The sequence below is a fragment of the Perca fluviatilis genome, chromosome 15 (assembly GCF_010015445.1).
Source record: "Perca fluviatilis chromosome 15, GENO_Pfluv_1.0, whole genome shotgun sequence".
Classification (NCBI taxonomy): domain Eukaryota; kingdom Metazoa; phylum Chordata; class Actinopteri; order Perciformes; family Percidae; genus Perca; species Perca fluviatilis.
Window position 1 is genome coordinate 25,613,390 of NC_053126.1, and position 23,390 is coordinate 25,636,779.

A 23,390-nucleotide genomic window follows, 5' to 3' on the forward strand; every position below is an offset into this window, starting at 1 on the left:
GTACACGCGCGCGAACACACACACACACACACACTCTCTCTCTCATCACAACCCCCCCCCCTCCCCCTCCTCCCTAATGTCACAAAGCGCGTCTAAAATCAAATTATAGATCTCCCCTAGACAAACCCAACACATTCCATTGGAATTCACGTGGATTTCATCATTCCTCCACACCTTTTCACCCCAACCTCCAATCATCTTGAGTGAGTCTGACCTTCCTGCACACAACCTCCACTTTTTGTACTTTTTAAGTGTGTAACCATTACCTAACACACCACATCATCCCTTTTCCACCCCCAACCCGCACCACCCCCTCCCTCCTCCCACCCTGCTGGCTCTGCCCTCTCCTCTCCGGTTGGGTTGAGCTGAGGTTGGTAGCTGTACAGTAAAATTGGGGGTGCAGTCTTTTTATGCTGAGCTGAAGAGGGGAAGGGTGGGTGGGTGGTTGGGTGGTTGGGTGGGTGGGAGGAGCAGGAAGGCAGCGCTGCTCAGTCATCTTCCAGTCCCTGGTTGAGGAGAAAGTTGGCCGCCAGGTTCTCGTTCTTCTCGCAGGCAAAGTAGGCCTGGATCACCAGAGCCTCGGGGAAGCCCAGCGCTTTCAACTGTTGCGACGAGACACACAGAAGGGAGAGAAGGACAGAGTAGGGAGATAGGAACAAAGGCTTTAAGAACAACAGGACCTGCAACTTTCTCGGTTTCTAATCTCACAATGTACAAACTAAATCAACAAAACTACAATGACTGCCTTGGATTACCAGTTGTATGCCTCCGCCAACCAGCGCAGTTGTTGCAGTTTACGTCCATGTCTGTCCAGACTCATAATATATGTAGTGAAGACTTTGAAGGAATTTAACAAAAAAGGTATTAAGTGTAGTTTTTTTTTTTTTTTTGGTCAAAACACTGATGCTTCACACACATCTTCAACTCAGCAGGACAGAAGATCTGTGCAAACGCCACAGTGCTGGAGACCAAATGTCTCCCCCTTCTGTTCCTGAGCTACGCTGTTGAATTATGGCCAGAAAAGTGCGTTTGCAGAACATTATGATGTCACAGTGAAGTTGACCTTTTGGATAGAACCCGTCGTCCGTTTATCCTATCGGACATTTGTTTTGAAATGTCCTACATTAGTGTAGGAATTCTTGAGTTCTGGCCAAAAATGCGTTTTGTGATGCCACAGTGAACCGGAACTTTTGTCACTTCCAAGTGGATAGAAACTCATTTTCAATATTCACCCTTTCGATGGCTTCCTTCTCCTGAGGTGTAACCTGGATATAGTTGACAGGTGCGCCCTCCTCCCCTGCTGCCCCCAGCTCTCCAACTTCTGGCGCCTCTCCCCCCTCTCCCACTGGCTCATTCAACATCTGGATGAACAGCTCCTGATGCTGACTGATTTGCTGGGAGAAGAGAGAACAGAGGAGACGTTAAGAGCCAACAGTTGTCATCTGACACGTATACGTAGGCTGAGATCCGTCAAATGAAGGGTTTGAGTGAACTGAGGCACTCGAGAGGGGTGAAGTTTAAAATGCCTTAGATATATTCCGGGATAAATCATTAAAACATGACAATGTGTTTCAGCCATTTAGGCCTTCATCAGGGCAAGCGTAAAAGGTTTGTCTTTGAGCTGTATCTTATAGCTCGTTGGCCAGTGATCACATGGTAAAAAGTGTCACATGATTAGTGTGAACCGGTAGAGTCACATGACAGACAAAGCAGTGATCACATCAATAATCAAACACAATGTAAGGACCCAAATAGCTTTGATTCTGGAATGGTTTTACAGGATTCACTGCTTTGTCGGTCATGTGACTCCACCTGTAACTCCAAACGCGTTGTCATGTTTTACTGATTCAGCCAAGAATATATTAAAGACTTTTTAGACTTTACCCTCTTGAGTGCCTCACGCACGCCTACACACCCGAGCAAAACAAGATGTGAATTTGCAAACAAAACTAAATTGGTGTGTGTGTGTGTCCGTGTCCGTGTGTGTGTCCGTGTCCGTGTGTGTGTGTGTGTGTGTGTGTGTGTGTGTGTGTGTGTGTGTGTGTGTGTGTGTGTGTGTGTGTGTGTGTGTGTGTCCATCGACTGCGTTACCTGTAGAAGTTGAGGATTCTCTCTGCCTAGTTGTTGGAGAAGAGCTGGTAGCAGAGCAGGGTTCTGCTGGATGGCCTGTCTCATGTGCAAAAACTGGGGCTGGGTCCGCAGGAATGCAAGTGGGTTCTCTCCTAATGGATGTAGTAAAAAATAAATAAAAATAACCATTAGCAAGAGAGCAAATTAAATCAATTACATGCAGGACAATAGAGATGCATCAGTGCTTTCAATTGCCTGCGTGTCTTCATTTTGCAAAAACTAAATTTTCTACTATTTCACGTTGAAGTCCAGATTCATAGCTGAGCTCTATGCATGTTTCCAGTTCATCCTAGCCCCGCCTTGTGGTTTCAGTACTGCTGTCTGTACACAAGCGTATACATGCAGCAAATGCTCTAACACCGATGGCTTAGATGTGCAATTTTAAAAATACTTGTGGCAACTGACTTTGTCTCTTTATTCAAAATATAAACAGATTTCCCCACTATTGTAATAAGCGTGTGCGCTACGTAGCAAATATTTGCATACGCAGGTTATCCATGATCACAAATCACACCATGGGTCCTAATAAGGGCTGCAACTAATGATTATTTTCATTATCCATTAATCTACTAATTGTTTTCTTGTTTAATGATTTGGTCTATAAAACATCAGAAAACAGCAAAAAAAAAACAACAATCCAAAACCCCCAAATATTCAATTTACAATAATTAAGACCAAGAGAAGTTGCAAAGTCTTTCATTTTAGAACAATCAAATGTTTGTTTTAAGCCCCCATCGAGCTCAAATGTTTGGCATCTCTTCTCGAAAAATGACTTGAACAATGCAATCGACAAATCATTGCTCAATCGACTAATCGTTGTAGTGCTATTCCCATCAAACAAAAAGCCTTTATCCACTCAGGGACAAGTCTCCACATGAAGGAACAGAAAGTTGCCACCAAACCTGCACCTAACAGTTTACACATAGTCACAGTAGAGAAACATCCTGTCACTAATGAGTCATTTCCTGCCAGTGGGGCTATAACCTGTATTAATTGTAGTCCTCTGTACAGTAAATGTGTCCAGGACTAGCCTAGTCTCCTAAAGAATTTGATGCATGGATACTAGTTGGGGCCATGAGTCCTATACTTTTGGGGCCTTTCCTATTCACATATTAAAGATATGGGAGGCAGTTTTTAAAAACCCACTGATCAATACCCCACCAGTACTGGGATTTTGTTTTTTTCCCCACAGTAGGGAGAGACAGACACAAATGTCGACTGGATGTATTTTTGGACTGAGTTGAGCGTGTGCCTCACCCTCTGATAGAGATGGGGCTTCTGTGGGTCCAGACACGGGGGCCTGCGCTGGGGGATTACTCTCCTGGACTGGGCTGCTGGGGATACCCTGGAAACGCAACAATACAACTGTCCATCACACACACTGCAAAGAACATGGAGGGATCAAAATAGTGCGAGGGCTGTGGAAGTTAGTTGGCACCTGATAATTTGGTTTATATTAGTTGGAAATTACAACTCAATACACTTAATTTAACCCGGCACTGTTTATCATAATGGACAACTGCAGTGTCCTTAAAATAACATACACTCAGTTGCCAGTTTATTACTGTAGATGCAACTAGCCAAAACTAAGGTAAGCTAATACAACAACCCTTTGTGTTCAGTTTTGTTTTAACTGTTTTGAGGTGTTGATTCATTTTTATGGGGATAATAGTTAAGAGGCCAATTGTTTTGTGGTGCAATACAATTCCAAAAACAGTCCTACGTTATGAAAAGGGCATATCAGATTTTGTCCACCCCATTTATATCAATGAGGTTAGACCAAAAGAAATCTCAGTATAACATTAATTGACCTCACAGTGCACAGAGCAAAGTGTTATTAAGAGGGAGGAACAGAGTGTGCTCACGTCAGATCTTATGGAGCGTGTGTCACCATTGATAGATTACACTAAAACTAAATCAAGAAGCTGAGTGGCTCACGCTGATTAACATCATGTTCAGCCTAGTTAGCCATCCTCTTCCCAAAATGTGACTTCTCGGCTGTGTGTAAAAGCAGCGACCAAACAAAGCACAGTAGGGGCGGCTGCTGGTCGGGGAGAGCTCTGAGAGATGAAATGTGAGAGAGGATGCTGGAGAGAGCACAGCTTAGCCTATGTCTAGTACATTTTAGGTTAGTTCTATGTAGGAAATTTACACATGGATTACCCGAATAGACTGACATGGTGGTCAGTAGGCACAACTGCTGCATAAAGAAGTTAAACTACATTTGTATAAAATAACTAGGAAAAAGACAATAAGAAGTGAATTTAATGTTAAACCAGTGGTGCTTTTCAGACGTAAAAATGTTATTTGTCTGTGTGTGAGACTCACAGTGAGAAGGTACTCCACAGCTCTGTGGGGGTTGTTGAAACTGGCCCGTAGCGCAGCCACCACTCTCTCCCTTTCGTAGCCCATAGACATGATCTCTGTGAGCATGGCCTCGTACTCTGCACCAGTCACTAGAAATGCAACACACACACACAGCATATTTAGTATATTTGCACAGATACACCTCCGTGCATAACAATCAACACAGACATAAACAGAAAATTGCTTTTTTAATCCTACCTCCCATCAGAAATGAAAAATTCCCCTAAATATAGCACTAAGTTAACACATTTGAAACATTACAAACCTTAAAAGAAATACTCCACCAAAAATAAGTCATTTTTTCTAAAAGGTTTGTCCTGTATATTTACATTTTTACATTTGGCACTTTTGTCCGCAGCGACAAGCCACTGTAGCTTGCTCCTTTGTGGAGGACAGCAGCTGTAGTCAGCGGAGAGAGAGAAGTGATATATGCTGTATCAGCAGTTGTGATTTAACATTTTGATGCATCTTTTTGCTGTGACGGCAGGTAGAGACTATAAGTCACTGTAACTGTTGTGGACCTGACTACACCTGAGCTCCTTTATGGAGAAGCAATATGCTACCAGGGGATACATACATATCCCATGCTAGACATTTCCAGGGTTAACTAAGCCTTAAAGGGGTGATAGAATGCAAAACTGATTTTACCCTGTCATAGTTGAATAACGACAGTTCGGTGGGTAAATAGGACATACATAGAAGCTCAAAATCCCATTGACACCCCTTTACTATGAAAATCTCATATTTTGAAACTGCCGCTGAAAACGGGCGAATCTCAACAGAGCTGGAAGTTGACGTCAACCTCCCAAAAACCGGAACCTTTGTCAGCCCATGGGTGTATTAAGAGAACCGTCACGCCCCAACATTTACATAGGCTACACAACTGACCTGAGATCAGGTAGTCTTCTGAATCTAGGTCGCGCAGATCTCTGCTATTCCATTACAAAATTCACTTCTGAAACTTTTTTATGCGAGAAATCGACTATGTAAAGCTCAAATATGGGCCGCTTTACGAAAATGGATGGCTAATTGCAAATTTTGTCCGACTGTGTCGGAGTTCAGCGGCCGGTGCTGCCTGTGTTGCTGCCTCGCCGCCTGGCCTGCCTTCCTTCACAGACCCCGGCCTGCTGTGAGGTACTTGGAGCTCCGTCACGGCTGGCAGCCCACAGCACTCCATACCCGCGCAAAGTCACCGTCTCTCGGGCTAATGGACAACGAAACGCCGCTGCTCTGACAGAGCTCCAGGGCCTGCAACTCCCCTCTTCCTGCTAGCTAAATGCCCGGTGTATGTGAGTGAAAGCGCAGTCAGCGAGCTTGTTACGCCAGCAATCTCTTACCACAGTTCCAGTTAATCTTTTAATGTGTGTAATTATAATGTGTTGAGTTATTTAAACAAACGATTGGGGAAATAAACGCCGCTTGTCTGCGAGTCTCATCGATAGAGCTACATCCAGCCGCAGGCTCTATCAATGAGAGCTAGCCAGCCTCCTCTTAGAATTCCTCTGAAATTCACAAATATTCATTAACTTGAAATCAGACACCGTTGTTAGCTTTATAAGACATTTAGCTAGATGTTGTATACGTGGCGTGACGAAATTCAAACTGTAAACATACTCGAATTACACCGAAAATGAAGCTAACTATCCGTGATTTGTAGCTACAAAGGTAGCTAGGATTGAAGGGACAGTTGCAGCTAACGAAAGCCCTAATCTTCACAAATATTCATTAATTTGAAATCGGACACCGTTGTTAGCTTTATAAGACATTTAGCTAGATGTTGTATAGGTGGCGTGACGAAATTCAAACTGTAAATATACTCGAATTACGCCGAAAATGAAGCTAACTATCGTAGCCCGTGATTTGTAGCTACAAATCACGGGCTACATCCAGCCGCAGGCTCCATCAATGAGACTCGCGGACAAGCGGCATTTATTTCCCCAATAGTTTGTTTAAATAACTTAACACATTATAATTACACACATTAAAAGATTAACTGAAACCTGTGGTAAGAGATTGCTGGCGTAACAAGCTCGCTGACCGCGCTCTCACTCACATACACCGGGCATTTAGCTAGCAGGAAGAGGGGAGTTGCAGGCCCTGGAGCTCTGTCAGGGCAGCAGTGTTTGGTGGTCCATTAGCGCAAAAAACAGTGACTTTGCGCGGGTATGGAGTGCTGTGGGCTGCTGTGACGGAGCTCCAAGTACCTCATAGCAGGCCGGGGTCTGTGAAGGAAGGCAGGCCGGGCGGCGAGGCAGCAACACAGGCAGCACCGGCCGCTGAACTCCGACACACAGTCTTACCAAATTTGCAATTGGCCATAAATTTTCGTAAAACGGCCCATATTTGAGCTTTATATAGTTGATTTCTCACTAAAAAAAAAGTCTCAGAAGTTAATTTAATAATGAAATAGCCCGATTAACAATGTATAACTTTGCAGTGTCTGAAATATGAGACCTGCTGTCGAGTCTCCAGTGTGTTTCTATGTAGTTTGCTCAAACCAATCAGCGCGTAGCTCATTCTGAATATTCATGAGCATACCATATTTGGAAGAAAAGCTCTTGTTCCAAATAGAGCCATATTCACAGGGTAGTTAAGGGCCTAATAAAATAGCATTTGGGCAATTTTCAGCCCAACCAATGTTACATACCCTATTAGGAGACCTTAAGGAACAGTGTAAAATACCCTATATAATCATTCTATCACCCCTTTAAGTCACCACTGAGGAATGAGTATTTCTATGCAAAAATAACAAATATAAAAACAAATAAAGAACTGAATCTTTAAAATTATACATACAGTTTATAACAAACAAAATGGGCTTCAATAGCATCATGACCTCTACTCTTTTAGACCAAATGGGAATCTCCATTGCCCTCTGTAACACCACAATAAGGGATGTAGTACTTTTGTCACAGCCTAAATATAGAAAAAGTATGTATTGCACTGCTGACTGTAACACCCTGACTCACATCAGTAACTATTTCAGGCATGAAATGTACTGCTGTGATATTAACCCATTTATAACACTGGCTGAAATTGTGCACTTATAGCAACTACTGCACAGCGTGCACGTCTGGCAGAGATTAATTTGTTACCTACCCAGCGCTGAGGAGGCATCCAAGCCCTGACCCCCGCTGCTGGAGCTAGAAAACAAAGGTGGAGAGGAAAAATCAGACAACACTTCTGTAATTCCCAGGTGATGAGTAAAGCAACAGACACTGTTGACAACTGAATTTAGATATAAGCATCCATTCCATTAATTAAATTAGGGATGCACCGAATATTCGGCCACCGAAAATTTTCGGCAGAAAATGGCCCAAAAGGGCATTTTCGGTTTTCGGCCGAAATACTTTTATCACCGAAACAATACGGCCGAAATGTTGTGATGACGTAAACAGAAAACGCGACCTGCACGTGTGTCAGTACCCGATCCGTTCCACCTGCAAAGCGTCTCCTAAGCAAAGAGACGGACCACGGAGTGAAAACAAAAAAATAAGAAAATCGCTCTCTTAGAGTCTGTCAGCACACGTTTCAGTGAGATCTGTTCGGATCCTCTGCACTTCATCGCGACTGTACTTGATCCGCCGTTATAAAGACCATTACTTGGATGCGGAAATAAAGCAGGGCGCACGAGAAATGATCCAGGCCGCGATGGATGCGGAGAACCCGTGGGATGCGAGACGGCCCAGCGCAGGAGATCAGAGCGCAGAAAAAAGACTTGTCTCGCCTGCACCAGATGAGGGGCATGCACCCTCGTTGTCTGATATGTTCAGTGAAATCCTGCAAGAAAGTGCCTCCATATTAATAATAATAATAATAATAATAATAATAACAATAGGCAAGCTATTCTGTTCTTAGGCTACTGTATACTGTGACGATCAGATTGTAGCCATATTTCTGCTAGATATTTTTTAATTAAACTTTAATATTAATTTATACAATTGCAATGCCTTGATTTTAGTAAAGTTAGTACACAGTCATAGCCATAAATGCAATGGTACTAATAATTGGCTTAATTTCTTTCGGTGTTTCGGTTTCGGTTTTCGGTCTTGGTTTCCTCTTTTTTCGGTTTTCGGTTTCGGCCAAGAATTTTCATTTCGGTGCATCCCTAAATTAAATATGCTGCTACTTTATAGATGACTTACTTTGGTAACATGAAAATACGTGTCCACGTGTGTGCATTAGAGCTGTCAATCTTCCTTTTATAATACCATTCCAATTTCATGTTATTTTTTAAAATATTCAAATAAGATTTGAATATTTAATGCTCAAATGCAGCCTGTTATTAATATGTACTACACTACTCAGGCTTATGCATTGTCAATGCCACCATAAGCATGTGGTTGTTGTTCCACATTCTGTCCACTAGAGGGACTTCTAACATTAGCCTGGCCTTGAAGAGGAATACGTCATGGCGCATTGCACGCAACTTTATTAACGTTAATTTTCCACCACGAGCACACAGCTACAAACACAAATCAACAGAACTCTGTAATCAAACTCTAGGTGTAGTGAAGTGACTCTGTTGTAAATGCTTACGGTGCTCAGTTAGCACAATGACTGCACAGTCGAAACAATTTGTCATAAACTAAGTAACAATAGTGTTAGCTAAGATGCTAATGGCATTGATAACTAAGCCAAAACAGTGCTGTCACTACTATTTTAGGGATTTATAAGCAACATGTTTGTTGTGCAGATTGCCACATTACTGAGAATACAGCTATTAGAAGGTAATATATGAAGTCGAAGCTAACTCTGACCGCTGTAGAGCAGCGAACATAAACTTTAGCTGTCTCCATGAAGCTCCCAGCTAAGCTAACGTTACTAGGCCTGTCACGATAGTCAATAAATCAATTAATTGCACGATTTATATATATAAAAAAAAAAAAGCTCTAATTTTTCCGGTCGCGATACTTTCCATTTGCATGCTTGTTTGTTTTCCTCTCTCTACCATTGAGACTGGAGGACCACTCTCTGTTCCTTTGCGTAACGAGGAGTTAACCCTCGTCAGTCGCATGGTCTTTGTGTGGGCGGGACTCCAGGCCAAGAGAGAGAGACAGAAAATGCTAGTTGAGAGTTTGAGCAGGATTTCCCGCAGCACTTTGCAGTTAAGACGCCGTCAAAAAAATTAAAAGTATATGAGCGATATCAACCGTGTTACTCGGCGTCCCGTTTTCTCCATTTCATTCCAAACCACACAGCTGACAACCTGCAGGTGGAGGCGGTGGAGACAGGCTCAGACATGCACACCGCTGTGGACTTGTCAGTCTCGCAAGCAGTTTCAGGAAAGTGGTTATTTAATTAACTGGTACAAGCCTACAGCTGTCTGCGGACACGGAGCGTGGAAAGTGTGTCAGAGTTGCGCGTGTGTATGTCCGCCCGCCCGCCCGCCCGTGACAGGCCTAAACATTACTATAACTCCCGACGCAGTTGGGAAACAAGAATGAGCTAACTAAGGTTAACATAAGCACTTTGGCTCGGTGGATGTCGATTTTAAAGTCATGTTAAAACTATTTCCCGTCACTCTCCCCTGGCTCTGTGATGTTGTACTAATGTTACTCGGTACATAACGTTAGGTTAGACCTCACAATGCCTTGTGTTTCTCACTCCCGCTAACTTACTGTTCATGAGACGTGACATGAGCGACACCTGGGTAGGCTAAGGCAAGAAGAGGGATATTGGCTAACGTTAGCCAACATTTATAAAAAAGTCACATTCGAATAGTAATTTCAGCATTCGAATAGTATTTTTAACAATTCGAATTATATTCAACTTTCGGTATTCGTTCCAACAGCCTGTGTGTGTCCGTTTCCCTCTCTGTGTTATATTTAAGAAATGAGAGTCAGAATTGTCTTGAATCCTAACCACTGAATAACCCATGTTCCATATATTTAGCATATAGGTTGACTGACAAATCATTTTTGGGAGAGTTGGAAAGTAGTGCATATCATTGTGACAGTGACAGGACATTTTATGTCACTATAACAATGTCATGCTCTGATCAAACAAAAAAATGGTTTCAATAACACTAAGTTTTGTAATAGACCGGTTCTACCTGGCTGGCTGTTGTGGTTCTGTGGCTGCGGCACTTGGCTCCTCTTTGACCTCCTCGGAGGGAATGGGGACAGCTGCTGGGGTTGGGACTGGGGCTGATGCTGGGGTTGTGGCTTGGACAGCTGTTGACGTGGAGCCTGAGTCCTGTACAGGGGGCTTGGGGGCGTCTGAGACCGGGGGTGAGGCGGCAGCTGCGGATTTAGCCTTAAGCCAGTTCAGAAGAAGGTGCTGTTAGACGGCTGTGGCTAGAAGGGATACAGCTACGGCCGGAAGTTACGCAAAATTACGCAAACATTTGCAAAATCTACTAAAATATAACAATATAATTGTAATACTTTCACCCAGGAAACTCATTTTGTTCGTTCCTCGAGAGTGTTTCAGTCCAAACCAAGATGTTTTTCCTAAGCTTAACTAGTTGTTTTGGTGCGTCGCCATGGCTGTGTCCCTTTAAGCCTGAACCCTGTTAAGACTAGCAACTTAATAGTAAAAATGTCTGACATTAAACTCCAACAGAAAGTGTGTGTGTGTGTGTTGTTGTGTGTGTGTGTGTGTGTGTGTGTGTGTGTGTGTGTGTGTGTGTAAAAAAAATATATATATATATATATATATATATATATATATATATATATATATATGACCTAACTGCAGACAGTAGATTAGCTCAGAAAAGTTGAAACACCCCCACGCTTTAAAAACCCAATGTCATCTGACTATTACAATCAATTCAGACCTTACCTTGGAAACCATCACTACAACAAAATTCTTTTCATCAATGTTGTAATCCTTAATAGGTGTGTCATCTTGCAGGATTTTTCCAGCGTATATCAGCTTCTGCCCAGATACAGGAAAGTTGTCTTTTCCTCTTTCTGCTTCTATCTTCTCTTTCAATGCCTTCACCTGGTAAAGAAGAGATTCATCAAAATCAATAACCATCGATGTACAAGCACTTTCTAATGGTTTCCTAATGTTTTTATTTCGACTGCTGGACAGGCCCCCTGAGCGGTTGGGGTGGGGTGTCAGTGAATTGCTCAAGAGTACCTTGGTAGTGCCCAGGAGGTGAACTGGCATCTCTCCAGCTACCAGTCCACATTCCGTACTTTGGTCCGTACGGGGACTTGAACTAGCGACCCTCTGATTCCCAACCCAACTCCCTACGGACTGAGCTACTGCCACCCATAAAATTAGATTAAAGTTAAATATCTGAATGATATAGCTACACTTTGAGTAACCTAATGCCAATAACACAACATAATATTAACTCAAAGTTTGCCTTGCTAGCTACATGTCAAAGATGTGAACAAACTTAGCTAGCCAGCTTCACAGTCCGCTACCAATGAGGCTAATCGTAATTAGCAGTGTCATGAGCGTTAGCATTAGCAATGGCACTCGTATCGTAGTGTGAAGCTTGGGTTCTTTACAGAAGTTAGAGCATTACATAGTAGATGACATCAGATATTCCTGGAGAGCAGCAGCAGCAAAGGAACCACGACACAAACTTGAAACGATTATAAATTCGTTTGCAGTCGCGTCGCGATGGCTTTGTTAACGGGCTGTTCGGCTAGCTAACTGGCTAACGCTTGCTAGTTGGGTTTCGCGTTGTTTAGCAGCAGTTTCATGTGTGTTGCCAAACTCGCAACACGTGCTATTAATGGGCACCCTTTTGCCGAGACTACATAAAGTGTTATCTCATTGTAAACATAAAATACAACTGTTTGGTCTTCACGTAAAGTTAAAACATAGGTCCGACAGTTGGGACTGTTAGCTAAAGTTAGCTAATAGCCACTCACCGTTTGTACGGGGTCTATCTCAATCTGAATGGTCTGCTGTTGCAGGGTTTTAAGCGTGATCTGCATGGTGGCGGTGGTTGACGTTGTGTCAGATGTGCTTCAAACGGAGAAATAGTTGCTCGCTAAGTAGTTAATTTGTTTCTAAAGTTGGCGTTTCTGGTAAGATAACGACAAGCTGAAAAATGTGTGTATCCATGAGCACTCAGCAAATCGCCATCTTTGGTGACAAGTTGGTGGTGCGGCGAGAAAAGCTCCGCTGGAAGGTACGAGATCTCGTGCTGTACGACGCGACTATGGTAAGTCGTTTTAACGTTTGAAAGATTTCACTTTATTTTGTATTTTGAATAGTCATACTTGCAGCGTATCCAAAGGATAACAATTCAATACATCTACAATTACAGTCCGACGAGTAATAAAAATAATTCAGCATATCTCCAAATAAATGCAAGATTTTCATGATATTTATAATTTATTAGATTGATTTTGACAAATATTTATATTAGATAGCCTATTATTCTATTTAGGCAAGCTGCAATTCGTTTAATAATTTCTATATAATCAATAATAATCAAGTTTTAAGTGCCGAATTTTAATATCTCTAAAATGTTAACTTAATTTATGAATTATTTTGTATTATATAGCCTAATACCATTAATTTACAATTTTAGTTTTAATCAACGGTCTGAAATGTAAATTTCAAATATCTCACATTATGAGGGTAAAATTAAAATTCAGTTCTGCCAAAAGAATAACATGATGGACTGGAAGAATTGAACAACCTTGCCTTGCATGAGATGGTTGGATGGTTATCTGAATCAATTCAAGGCTATACTCCTGTTACTTAATATCTTAACCCTTATGTTGTCCTTGGGTCAAATTTGACCCGTAGTTTTTTATTTCAGAAATATGGGTTTCTTTCATACGAATTAGCCAAAAATAACATGGATGCATGGATGTACGTTGTATGGAAGCCATAAAACATTCTTCGCAGGTAAAAATTAATGATTAATTCCATTGAATGTTGGGTGTTTTATTCAATTTTATAGCATTTAAAAAAAAGAAGGTATAAAGTCATTTAAATTAGGTTAATTGACCATTAATTATAAGAAAGTCACAAAAACATTTTTAAAAGTGTCAAAAGTGCCAAGAAAAGTTAATTTTTACCCAGAAGGACAACAAGTTTATGGTCTAAGGGAAGACAACACAAGGGTTAAATGATCTATGTTAGGCCCTGGGGGGAAGAAGTGCTGCAGTATGATGACCACAACCTCCTGATGTGTGTATTCAGGATGCATACTTATACTTTAAAGGGATACGCCACCGTTTGTTGAAATAGGGTTTATCACGGTCTCCCCTAGCTGTAGATAGGTGGGCCAACGCATTTTTTGTGCATGCATCGTTTTAGTCTGGTGCAACACTGGCAGCGCCGCCACTAGTTAGCTTAGCATAGTGAATGGAATCCTATGTTGCCAGTTAGCATGTTGTGAGTAAAAGTGAGCCAACAAAAGACAAAAAAACAACCTAATTACTTGCACTGAGACAAAAATGCGTTGGCCCACCTATCTACAGCAAGGGTACACCGTGATAAGCCCTATTTCAACAAATGGTGGCATATTCCTTTAAAGGAATAGTGCCACATTTTGGAAAAAACACTATTTGCTAAGATTTAGATGAGAAAATTGATAACACTCTCGCTGACTAACTGGGTGCTTGCTGTAGCCTTATATTTACCATGGGGGCACAATGGTTTTCTCATGGTATTCTCTTCAAGAAAGCAAATAAGAGTGTTTCCCAAAAAGTAGAGCTGTAGCTTTAAAATATATCCTGATTTATTTCAAATAAATCTTGATTTATAACTTAAAATGAAATCAGCATCTCTTTATTATTATGGTGTTTTGTTGCTCTTTCTTATTAATTTTGTATTTGGCTGATTATGTGAATTAGGCAGACACAGAGACAGATTGTTCCATTGTCCAAAATCCTTGTTGTTGTTTTTATAATTATTCTCTTACTACCAACCTATGTGTGTGTGTCCTAGGCTACCAAAATGAGTAGTCTGCACCTATAGCCTAGCTCTGAGATGGTGTTTAGGAGGGATATGTGTATTTTTACACACACCTGTGCAGTTTTGTGATGCAGTCAGCAGAGGGCAGACCACTCACAGACAGAAAGTACTGCAGATAGCAGAGCATGACTGACACAGAGCAGAAAGCCAGGAGGCATAATTCAGAACATTTCTAAATGCTGAAAACGACTTTGTCACTGGCTGTGTGTGTTTTGGATGATGCTTTATTTGTTTAACTGTCAGGAGAATGGAGAGCACTGGCAATGGAAAAATGCTGATAATATATCATAGACGGGTGGATGGATAGGTGAATGAGTTCATTCACTCAAATATATGCAGCTACTCATGTTAAGAGACATAGAAGGGAATAACATAGCTCTGGCCCTTCACATGTGAGTGCCGCAATAATCTCAACTAATCATCAGAATAATATCATATCTTATCTTTGTCTCATTTCGAGCCACCAAATTGCACATGCATATACCTTAGGCATACACACAAGCAATAACATACACATACACATGCACCGGCTGTGACCACCAGTCAAACCTCCCAGCAAGCATTGCAACATGAATATTTTATCAAACTACCCCCTCACCCATCGCTCAATGCCAAGTTTGGCGGGGTCTCTCTGTCGTTTCTCTACTTACTGTTGCTCCTCAACCTCTTTTCTCTTCCTGTCTCCTTCCCCTCTCTCCTCTCCTCCAGATTTTTGTTTTGCACACAACCTCTTCCACACCTCCATTTGGTCATCATTGTTTCTTCCGCATTTTCTTTGATTAAGTGAGTGATCCCATTTTGTTGTTAACATGGTGTGAAATCTGGTTTAAAGGGGAGAGGGGGGGGAAGCCAAAATAACAGGGGAAAGTGAGGAATAGATGACGGAGAGAGAGAAAAGTAAGAGAGAAAGGAATGTAGATAGAAGACTGTCAGAAAGTGAAAGGGGAATGAAGGGAGGGAAATAGGAAGAGATTGAGGAGGTGTGTGTGTGTGTGTGTGTGTGTGTGTGTGTGTGTGTGTGTGTGTGTGTGTGTGTGTGTGTGTGTGTGTGTGTTAGGGGGTGCCCTAAATGGGTGTTCATCTGGGTTAATTCTCAAAGACAGAACTATTAAAGATTAACAACGGACCACCATGTTTTATTGAGACAAGCAGCATTTGAGGGCATATGGCTCCAAACACAGACCTACTTAAAATGTCTGTGTTTGTGTGTGTGCGTGTTTGTGTGTGTTTATCTGCAGGCTTTTATTTTGTCCAGACAAAAAGACCATCTTTTGTGAAAAGCCACGTTATGACTGTAGGCAAGGCTTTTTGCCGCAGTGCTGCAATGCTGCAGTCGTACCTCAATTAGATTGGCCTCACTCAGTGTATGTCCACATTTGACTTTGTGTCCATTGTTTTGGAAAATACCAGGATCTGCAGATACTCAATATTAGAGGACACATCAGATGTGGAAAAATAAAGGATACATTGTTTTTTTTTTTTTTTTTAAGTACATTTTTACACAAGCAATAGGAAAGTAAAATACTATTTCTAATGTGTAGAGTTCTACACAAACCTATAGAAAAAAAGCCTCTGAATGCTGCTACATTTTCTGCCATTTCCATTTTCTGAGTACCTTCCAATTGCTTTCTGTTTAAAAATAAACAAACTCCACTTGTCCACTGGATATTCACGATGGAGCCAGACATGTGTTATAACTTTAAGGCCTTGGTATATCTGAACACAATGCACAGTTAAAATAAATCACTTTATGGACAAACACAGACACCTACAAACACACTCAAAAACACCATCCGAGTGTTTAAAATCATTTTTAATTGGGGTGTAGGTGGCAGAGGAACTATCGACTGTGTCACTCCTCCTCCTCTCTGTTGTCTCTGTCCCATGAGAGAAATCCTTCTATTCTTCTACAGGAACACCCCCACAGCACTGTGTCATCTGCATAGCCATGATATGTTACGTGTGTGTGTGTGTGTGTGTGTGTGTGTGTGTGTGTGTGTGTGTGTGTGTGTGTGTGTGTGTGTGTGTGTGTGTGTGTGTGTGTGTGTGTGTGTGTCAGTGCTGTCACCAGTGCAATGAGTAAGTCATGTATGCAACCCACAAGGATTCATGTTAATATAAGACTTCTGAGACCTATTAGGCCTACACTCTTCACACACACACGCAGGCACACACTCACGGTCTGTAACATCATTCTGTTTTTCTTCTTCTTGTTACTTCCTGGTAAATTGTGTATTTTCTGCATTTAATACTTTACTTGTATGTACAAAGTCCAGCTAATAATAGCATTGTGTCATTTGAATATTCTCCTCTGGTCGTGCAGTGCAGGGACACACAGTAAAACCTCAGACTGTTGTCATGACCTATTCGTACATAAAGCAAAGAAAATTAAAGCACTGTAATTCATATGTATACCATGTATTTATTGCTGTATGCACCACATTGACTGCTTCTGTATAAGAACGATGAGTAACGCAGGGCTTTTATGTAGGGAAGTGGAGTTTGCGTCCCGGGGGAAAAAAACGCAAGACTTTCACCCAGGAAACACATGTCGAGTCCCAGGAGTGTTTTAATCCAAACTAACATCTTTTTTTCTAATCGTAATTAGTTGTTTTGGTGCCTAAACTTAACTGTCGCCACCGCATGACGGTCACATTTGTCGGCTAAAGTCAATTGCCATGGCCTTTGAAACGACCGGCACCTCACAGTGACCAGTACCCAGCTCACAGAGACCTTTTGTAAGATATCCTACTAATTGGTGTGCATAGGTTTTTGTACGATATCCTATGAAGAATGCGTTGACAACCTACCAACTTTCAGCTATCCATGTGGTACAAGCAGCGAAATTCAGCAGTGGTGCATTTTTTGTGTTTTCAACACAAAACGTGCTTCCTTTACACAACATCTGGGAATGATTCATTTTTAAGAATTCAAAATTTGTGATTGTTCAAATTAAAACTCACATCCTGTTTTGACTTTCACAGCTGCTTTTGACTTTAACTTTAAGAGCATGTGTTACATTGTATTAATAAAAGCAGCACCCACATGTTCCTCTCCTCATCCAGTTAGCTAGATAAAGACATATGGAAAATCTCCAACAACAGCATTTACTGGGTATCTGCAGCTTTTCTGCCCCTTTTTTGTGTGAAAATTTGTGAGGTTAAACAATGATCCTGGACTGGATTGAATCAGTTTAAAAGGGTAGTTTGGATTTTATGAAGTGGGGTTGTATGAGGTACTTATCCATAGTCACTGTATGACTAGTCTATATCCACAACGTTGCTGTCGGAAATTATGCCGGATGTCCCCTACCTTATACATGTTCCACCGAAACAAGTTCCTTCCCGAGGCTATTTTTGAGCGGCACTGTGTGGCGATTGTGATTGGTTTAAAGAAATGCCAATAAACCACAGCACATTTTTCTCCCATCTCGGAATGCTGTGTGGACTAGCCAGACGCTCCTCCGCTGCGCTGTGGAGGAAGGTCTGGCAAAGGGAGACTAGTGTATGACCTACAGTAGATGGCGGTCAGCGCGCCCCCAGTTTGGAGATGCAGACAGGAGTACGGACATGGATGGAAAGTGACTTTGGTGAATCCGAACTAACCTTTTGAAAAACCAAAGTCGCACAATAACACAAACAAACTAACCGAGGATATGGCACCTTTATCATTCGCATTGTGATCGTGTTAGCATGCTGACGACAGCATTTAGCTCAAAGCGCCGCTGTGCCTAAGTACAGCTTCACAGAGCTGTTGGCATATAGACTCTTTTTTTACATACATACACAAAACCTTCAGAATTAGTATTCGTGCAGTCCAGAGTGGGTAGGAAATCAAAAAGCCAATTACGCAACCCAACAGACATTAATTTGTCATATAGTCTAACATAACTTTGCGTAATTTGAGACAAATTGGGTTATTTTTGTAAAATACAGTTTAAAATCTTCCTGGTTTTTCTCTTTTACTCTTCATTCTAAATAGGTTATATATTTGCAAGCTTATTTTTATCAGTTGGTTTAGTTAGCTACATAATAGTTACACTCATTTCAACTCATTTCAGTACAAGTCATTATTACAAAAGAACTAGTCGTGCAAATCAATTAATTTTTGAGTTCCAAGTTTCTAATCAAGCTCTTCATTGCCAATATACTGTATAGCCTAGAAAAATGAGATTTTGTAAAAACAACCAAGAAGTGAAAGCCATCCCGAACACTGCAGCATTCACAATGTCTTAAATCTTTCAGCTTTTATTATGCATTTGCCCTTAAAGCCTCTAAACACCCACACAGGTGATTTCAGTTATTGTGGCTGATTAGACTCTGCTCAGGTTGAAGGTGGGTCAGAGCTTAGATGGGAGTTTATAGGTCACAAATCTTTTCTACCAATAAGAATGATAAAGGTATCATTTGTCCTGCCCTAACAGGGGCAACAAAGCTAACAAGATGTTTAGGAAGCTGTCAATCAGTCTGTACACGCCCACACAGTCCTGGGAAGAGGTCTGATCAGCCAGGTTAAATGAAAACACCTGTGTGGTTGTTCAGGGCCTTTAAAACTCTACCAATATAAACAAATCAGAATCAGAAAGAGTTTCAGATAAGGGTTTCAGATATAATATAACATATTACAAACAAATATTTATTTTCTTTGAGCCCTTTGGAACAAAGGCTTCATGTTTGCTTCATGCTGGCAAATGATTTAGTTGGACTCAGATTTTAGGATTCAACATTTCAGTTCAGCTTTTCCATTCAGCTCTCAGCTGACTAACATCTAATGTGCTGAACAGGCTGCGTTTGAAGGTGACATCGAGGCAGGCTCACTGCGTCTGTTGGTTGCCATGGTGATAATGGATGCTCCTACAGTGACAGCTCAGAAACCATGCTGGGTAAACATGGACTCCCCTGAGAGCGGCACAACCGGTAATGACACCACAAAGGAAAAAACACAGACTTGGGCGCAACACACACACACACACACACACACACACACACACACACACACACACACACACACACACACACACACACACACACACACACACACACACATATGAATGATCACACAGAGGAAACTCACTGGGGACTGGGGTGCTTTAGTTGTTAACAACTCCATCATCTCTCCCTCCCTCTCCTTTTCTCACTTCTATCTATATCTGTCCTTTCTAACCCTAGTCTCTTTATCAGGCCTACAGTATTCTCCCTTATTCAGCCAAAACTGGGCCACAGAGCACAACCCTATATCAGCTATGCACACAATCACTGCACATATACGCACACATACGCTGGCTCACATGGACACGTCCTCGCACACGGAGAAATTTAATGCTAATTAGCTCGACAAACAGGTCCCAGCTTGCTCTGCGTGTGTGTGCGTGTCGGGGTGAGAGAGGGGCAGTGTGCCGTTAACTAACTAGTGTGTCGGGATTTCTTTTTCTGTCCTCATTTACGGAAATGGAGTTTGCCCCCTGAGTGACCCATATCTCCCGACACAGGGAGGCAAGAGAGGAAGAGAGGGAGGAAGGGATAGAAAGACATTAAAGAGCCATATCTTTGAATTTATTGTATGGGAGACATCAAATGGGCAGATAAAGTCGAAAGTGAGATAAGGGAGGGAGACGGAGACATGTGGATGGACAGGACATGCAAGAAAAGAGTGGCGAGATAGATGAGTGATGACTGAACTTTACCAGTTAGAGTTGGACTTTTCCTTGTAAGGCAAAGAGATGAGGCCAAATTCAGTGCTCTGGAGTCAGATGGTACATGGCTCAGTGAATACGTCTTAATGAACCAGATCCTTGATCCCCTCTCCATATACAGCCATGCACATTATACAGCAGGCTTTCCTTGACAGCTTTGTGGTACCGCAGTAGCCATATTATAAATCCTGTCCCATTTTAGCATCTACATTGTGTACCATTTCCATAGACACCTCCATTGTTACGTTCTTGTTCAAAAACACCTTAGAAACACATAAATGAGCCGCAGATCTGCACTGGGTGACGAATTCCTTCATTACCATGGGCACTAGTTTATTTTGAGTCAATCGCTCGTACTCAGCTCTGATGCCCTAAATATGAGTACACTAAATGTGTATTAATCTGCGGCTAAAAATAGTCCTCAACACATACACCATTTACTTTTGTTTAGGTAAGTTTTGCTAAAAACCACAGTGCCCAGATATTTTATGAATATATTTAGCCTTTTTTTGAAAATGTTATCAACCTTGTTTCCAGGCACAGCTGTTTTCTGTGGAAAAAACTCTCATAAACCCACTGTACACCTGTTCAGCACAGACAGTTAGCGGCTAGCTGGTGAACGTTTAGCAGGTAATGAGAGCGATATATATTTCCCTCAGGAGTTGGTGGAGACCAAAACAGAGCTCACTGAGAATACTTACATTCACCTGGTGGTCAGAAACACGACTCCAAATGAATGCTAATATAGCTCCATATCTACTGGATGTGAAAATAAGCAAGTTTTTGCTAACACATATCAGGTTTCTGGTGAAAATATGTCACTGTAACTTGTTCGGATTCCTTCCTTTAAAAGCTATAGTGCGTAGTTTCTGTCACCCCCAATAAGGTATTCTAAGTAATGACAACAAAACTGTTGGAGCATCCACATGACACAAGTCTTCGGTGATATAGCAATAATTCCCACCCTTAATACGTTACAAAACCCATTACTAACCTGTTCAAGAGCATTAAGGCGATATCAGTGTCTGACCTCAGTCCCTTTTCTTTTTTCAGCACTCTTCAACTAGGAAAAGCCACATGCAATGGTGTTTGTTTTCACTGTCGGTCACTTTCTTTTTTGGATTTTAGTCCTGCTGAACGTGTAGGTCTTTTCTTAGCAGTACAACCACTGACTGAAACACTACGTGGGCGCTTCTTTGGGTTTTCAGCCATGAACGAGGAGCTGAATTATGCTGTTGCTGTTGTTCTTTCTCGGTGGTGACGTAAAATGTATCACTCAAGCTGCTGCGTGCAAATGTTGCTGTACTACACCATTTTTTTAACATAGCTATACTGAAAAATACAGATTGAGTTTTGTGGAGCAGATAGACCTAATTATCTTTTGTATCAGCTCATTTGGCAATGGCTTGAATGTAACGGACGTTCATTATTATGAAATAGTCGCGCACTATAGCTTTAAGTGGCCAAAAGAAAAAAAGAAAATCCTGCTTTGACAAACTAAATATACAGTATAACAGATGGAGAAAATGTACATAGAGGTGTAAACTGTCTACAATTTGTAGTCAATAGAAGGCCGCACAGTCGAAAACATTTTGTTCTCTTGTCTTCTGATAAAAGTGACTGAATAAAGTGGCATTCATCGTTGAGAGTGAACTGCTGCACCATCAGCTAGTCCTATAGTCAATAAGGATAACACACCACACCATTCACCATTCAACACACTGGGACATAAAGTACATAATGTCATGGTTTCTGCCAGTTGCATAGTATTAAACAATGCGAGTGATTGCAGAATGTGCCCTTAAAAAAAGGAAAAGACAAAAAGAAGCTGTTGTGAAAACCCCACAGACTGCCTGCACACTAGCTGTATGTGGAATTGTTACACCATGTTAGCAGGTTGTCTGATTTGACACCTTCAGTCAAAAGATGTCATACCAGAGAAAATGAGGCTCACCAGTGAAGACAAAAGGAGGAGAAAAGCCTCAACTGACCTGGTATTGTTTTCTGGGTAAAAGAGAGCCTGAAAAATGCCTGTCCAAATGCCATTGTAGCCATCTGGTGTAACCTAGTTTTATCAGTATTGTATTTGCAAACTACGCAATCCTTCTTGTTACACAAGATGCAGCGACTCCTCTGGAGTACAAAGATGATCAAACTTGGGCAAAGGCAGATAAGGAATGCCTGTGGAAATGTTTCAGGATTATCCTGGTTTAGCAATAGCATTTTTACCTGAGTCAACTGCATAAAAAGAGCTTATATTTTACATGATGGAATATAGCATCTACTCACCATCATTTTCTGGTTTTAGAAAAGGCCATGATCTTGTGCACTAGACTGAAAATGTGTTACATGAAAGTTTCCAATACTGGTGCCGGATCTGTGTCTGATCCTGCAGTAGATGGTGGTCCGCATGCCCCCAGTTTGGAGGAGCAGACAAGAGTCCCAAAACAGAAGCTAACCAATGTACTGCTGGATGGGACCACACAGCAAAACGTATTTTAGCCACCTAAAAAAAGGACCATCTAAAAAAATCAATATCAGTTTAAGTGTAAGCAATATTTTCGCCGCTTTACCTTGCCGTCAGACAGTCCTTTCCAACAGGGAACTGAAGCCGCCATGTCCATCCGTGGTCTCGTCAAAGCCGCCAGACTCCTTTGGAAAAAAACAGTAATTTTACCTCCACAGAACACAGGAGTTGCTGGTCTACCGCTGTCTCGATCAGTTATTTTGTTTGTGTTATATGCGATTTTGGTGTTTTAAAAGGGTTAGGAACTAACAAACCAATAATCAAACTAATCAATCAAGGCAGCGGTTGGCAAGGTAAAATTACTGTTTTTGTCAAAGGAGTCTGGTTGTTTTGAAGAGAGCGATATAATGGCTTCTGTTCCCTGTAATAAAGGCGCTATTTGACGGCAAATTAAGGCCACAGTGTCACTGACTATGGATAAGTACCTCATACTACTCTCTTTTCAAAAGATCAGAAATGTCTCTTTAAGTCATCCCTGTGTGTGTGACTGTGTGTAAGACTGTGGTGGAAAGTTATCGCTATAGTATAGCGACATCTGCTCGCGAGCTATAAATCCGGCGCCAGCTTGGCTGCAGCTACTGTAAAACGGCCTTTAAGTTTAGCGTCTTTACATTTAAAGGTCCTATGACATGCTGCTTTTTGGATGCTTTTATATAGGCCTTAGTGGTCCCCTAATACTGTATCTGAAGTCTCTTTTATATAGACCTTAGTGGTCCCCTAATACTGTATCTGAAGTCTCTTTCCCGAGACTCTTTCCAGAATTACAGC

At 41.6% G+C, this 23,390-nt stretch overlaps 1 protein-coding gene across 1 annotated transcript; it reads right to left on the reverse strand.

Moving 5' to 3' along the window:
• Window positions 1-317: 317 nt before the first annotated feature.
• Window positions 318-12,599, reverse strand: rad23aa (RAD23 homolog A, nucleotide excision repair protein a). The gene is made up of 9 exons (XM_039823933.1): window positions 12,339-12,599; window positions 11,287-11,448; window positions 10,553-10,755; window positions 7,597-7,640; window positions 4,459-4,586; window positions 3,388-3,475; window positions 2,092-2,222; window positions 1,233-1,394; window positions 318-602 (listed from the first exon to the last, which is right to left on the reverse strand). Exons 1-9 carry the CDS (start codon window positions 12,402-12,404, stop codon window positions 489-491), a joined length of 1,098 nt encoding a protein of 365 aa, XP_039679867.1. The 5' UTR covers window positions 12,405-12,599; the 3' UTR covers window positions 318-488.
• Between the last annotated feature and the right edge of the window lie 10,791 nt (window positions 12,600-23,390).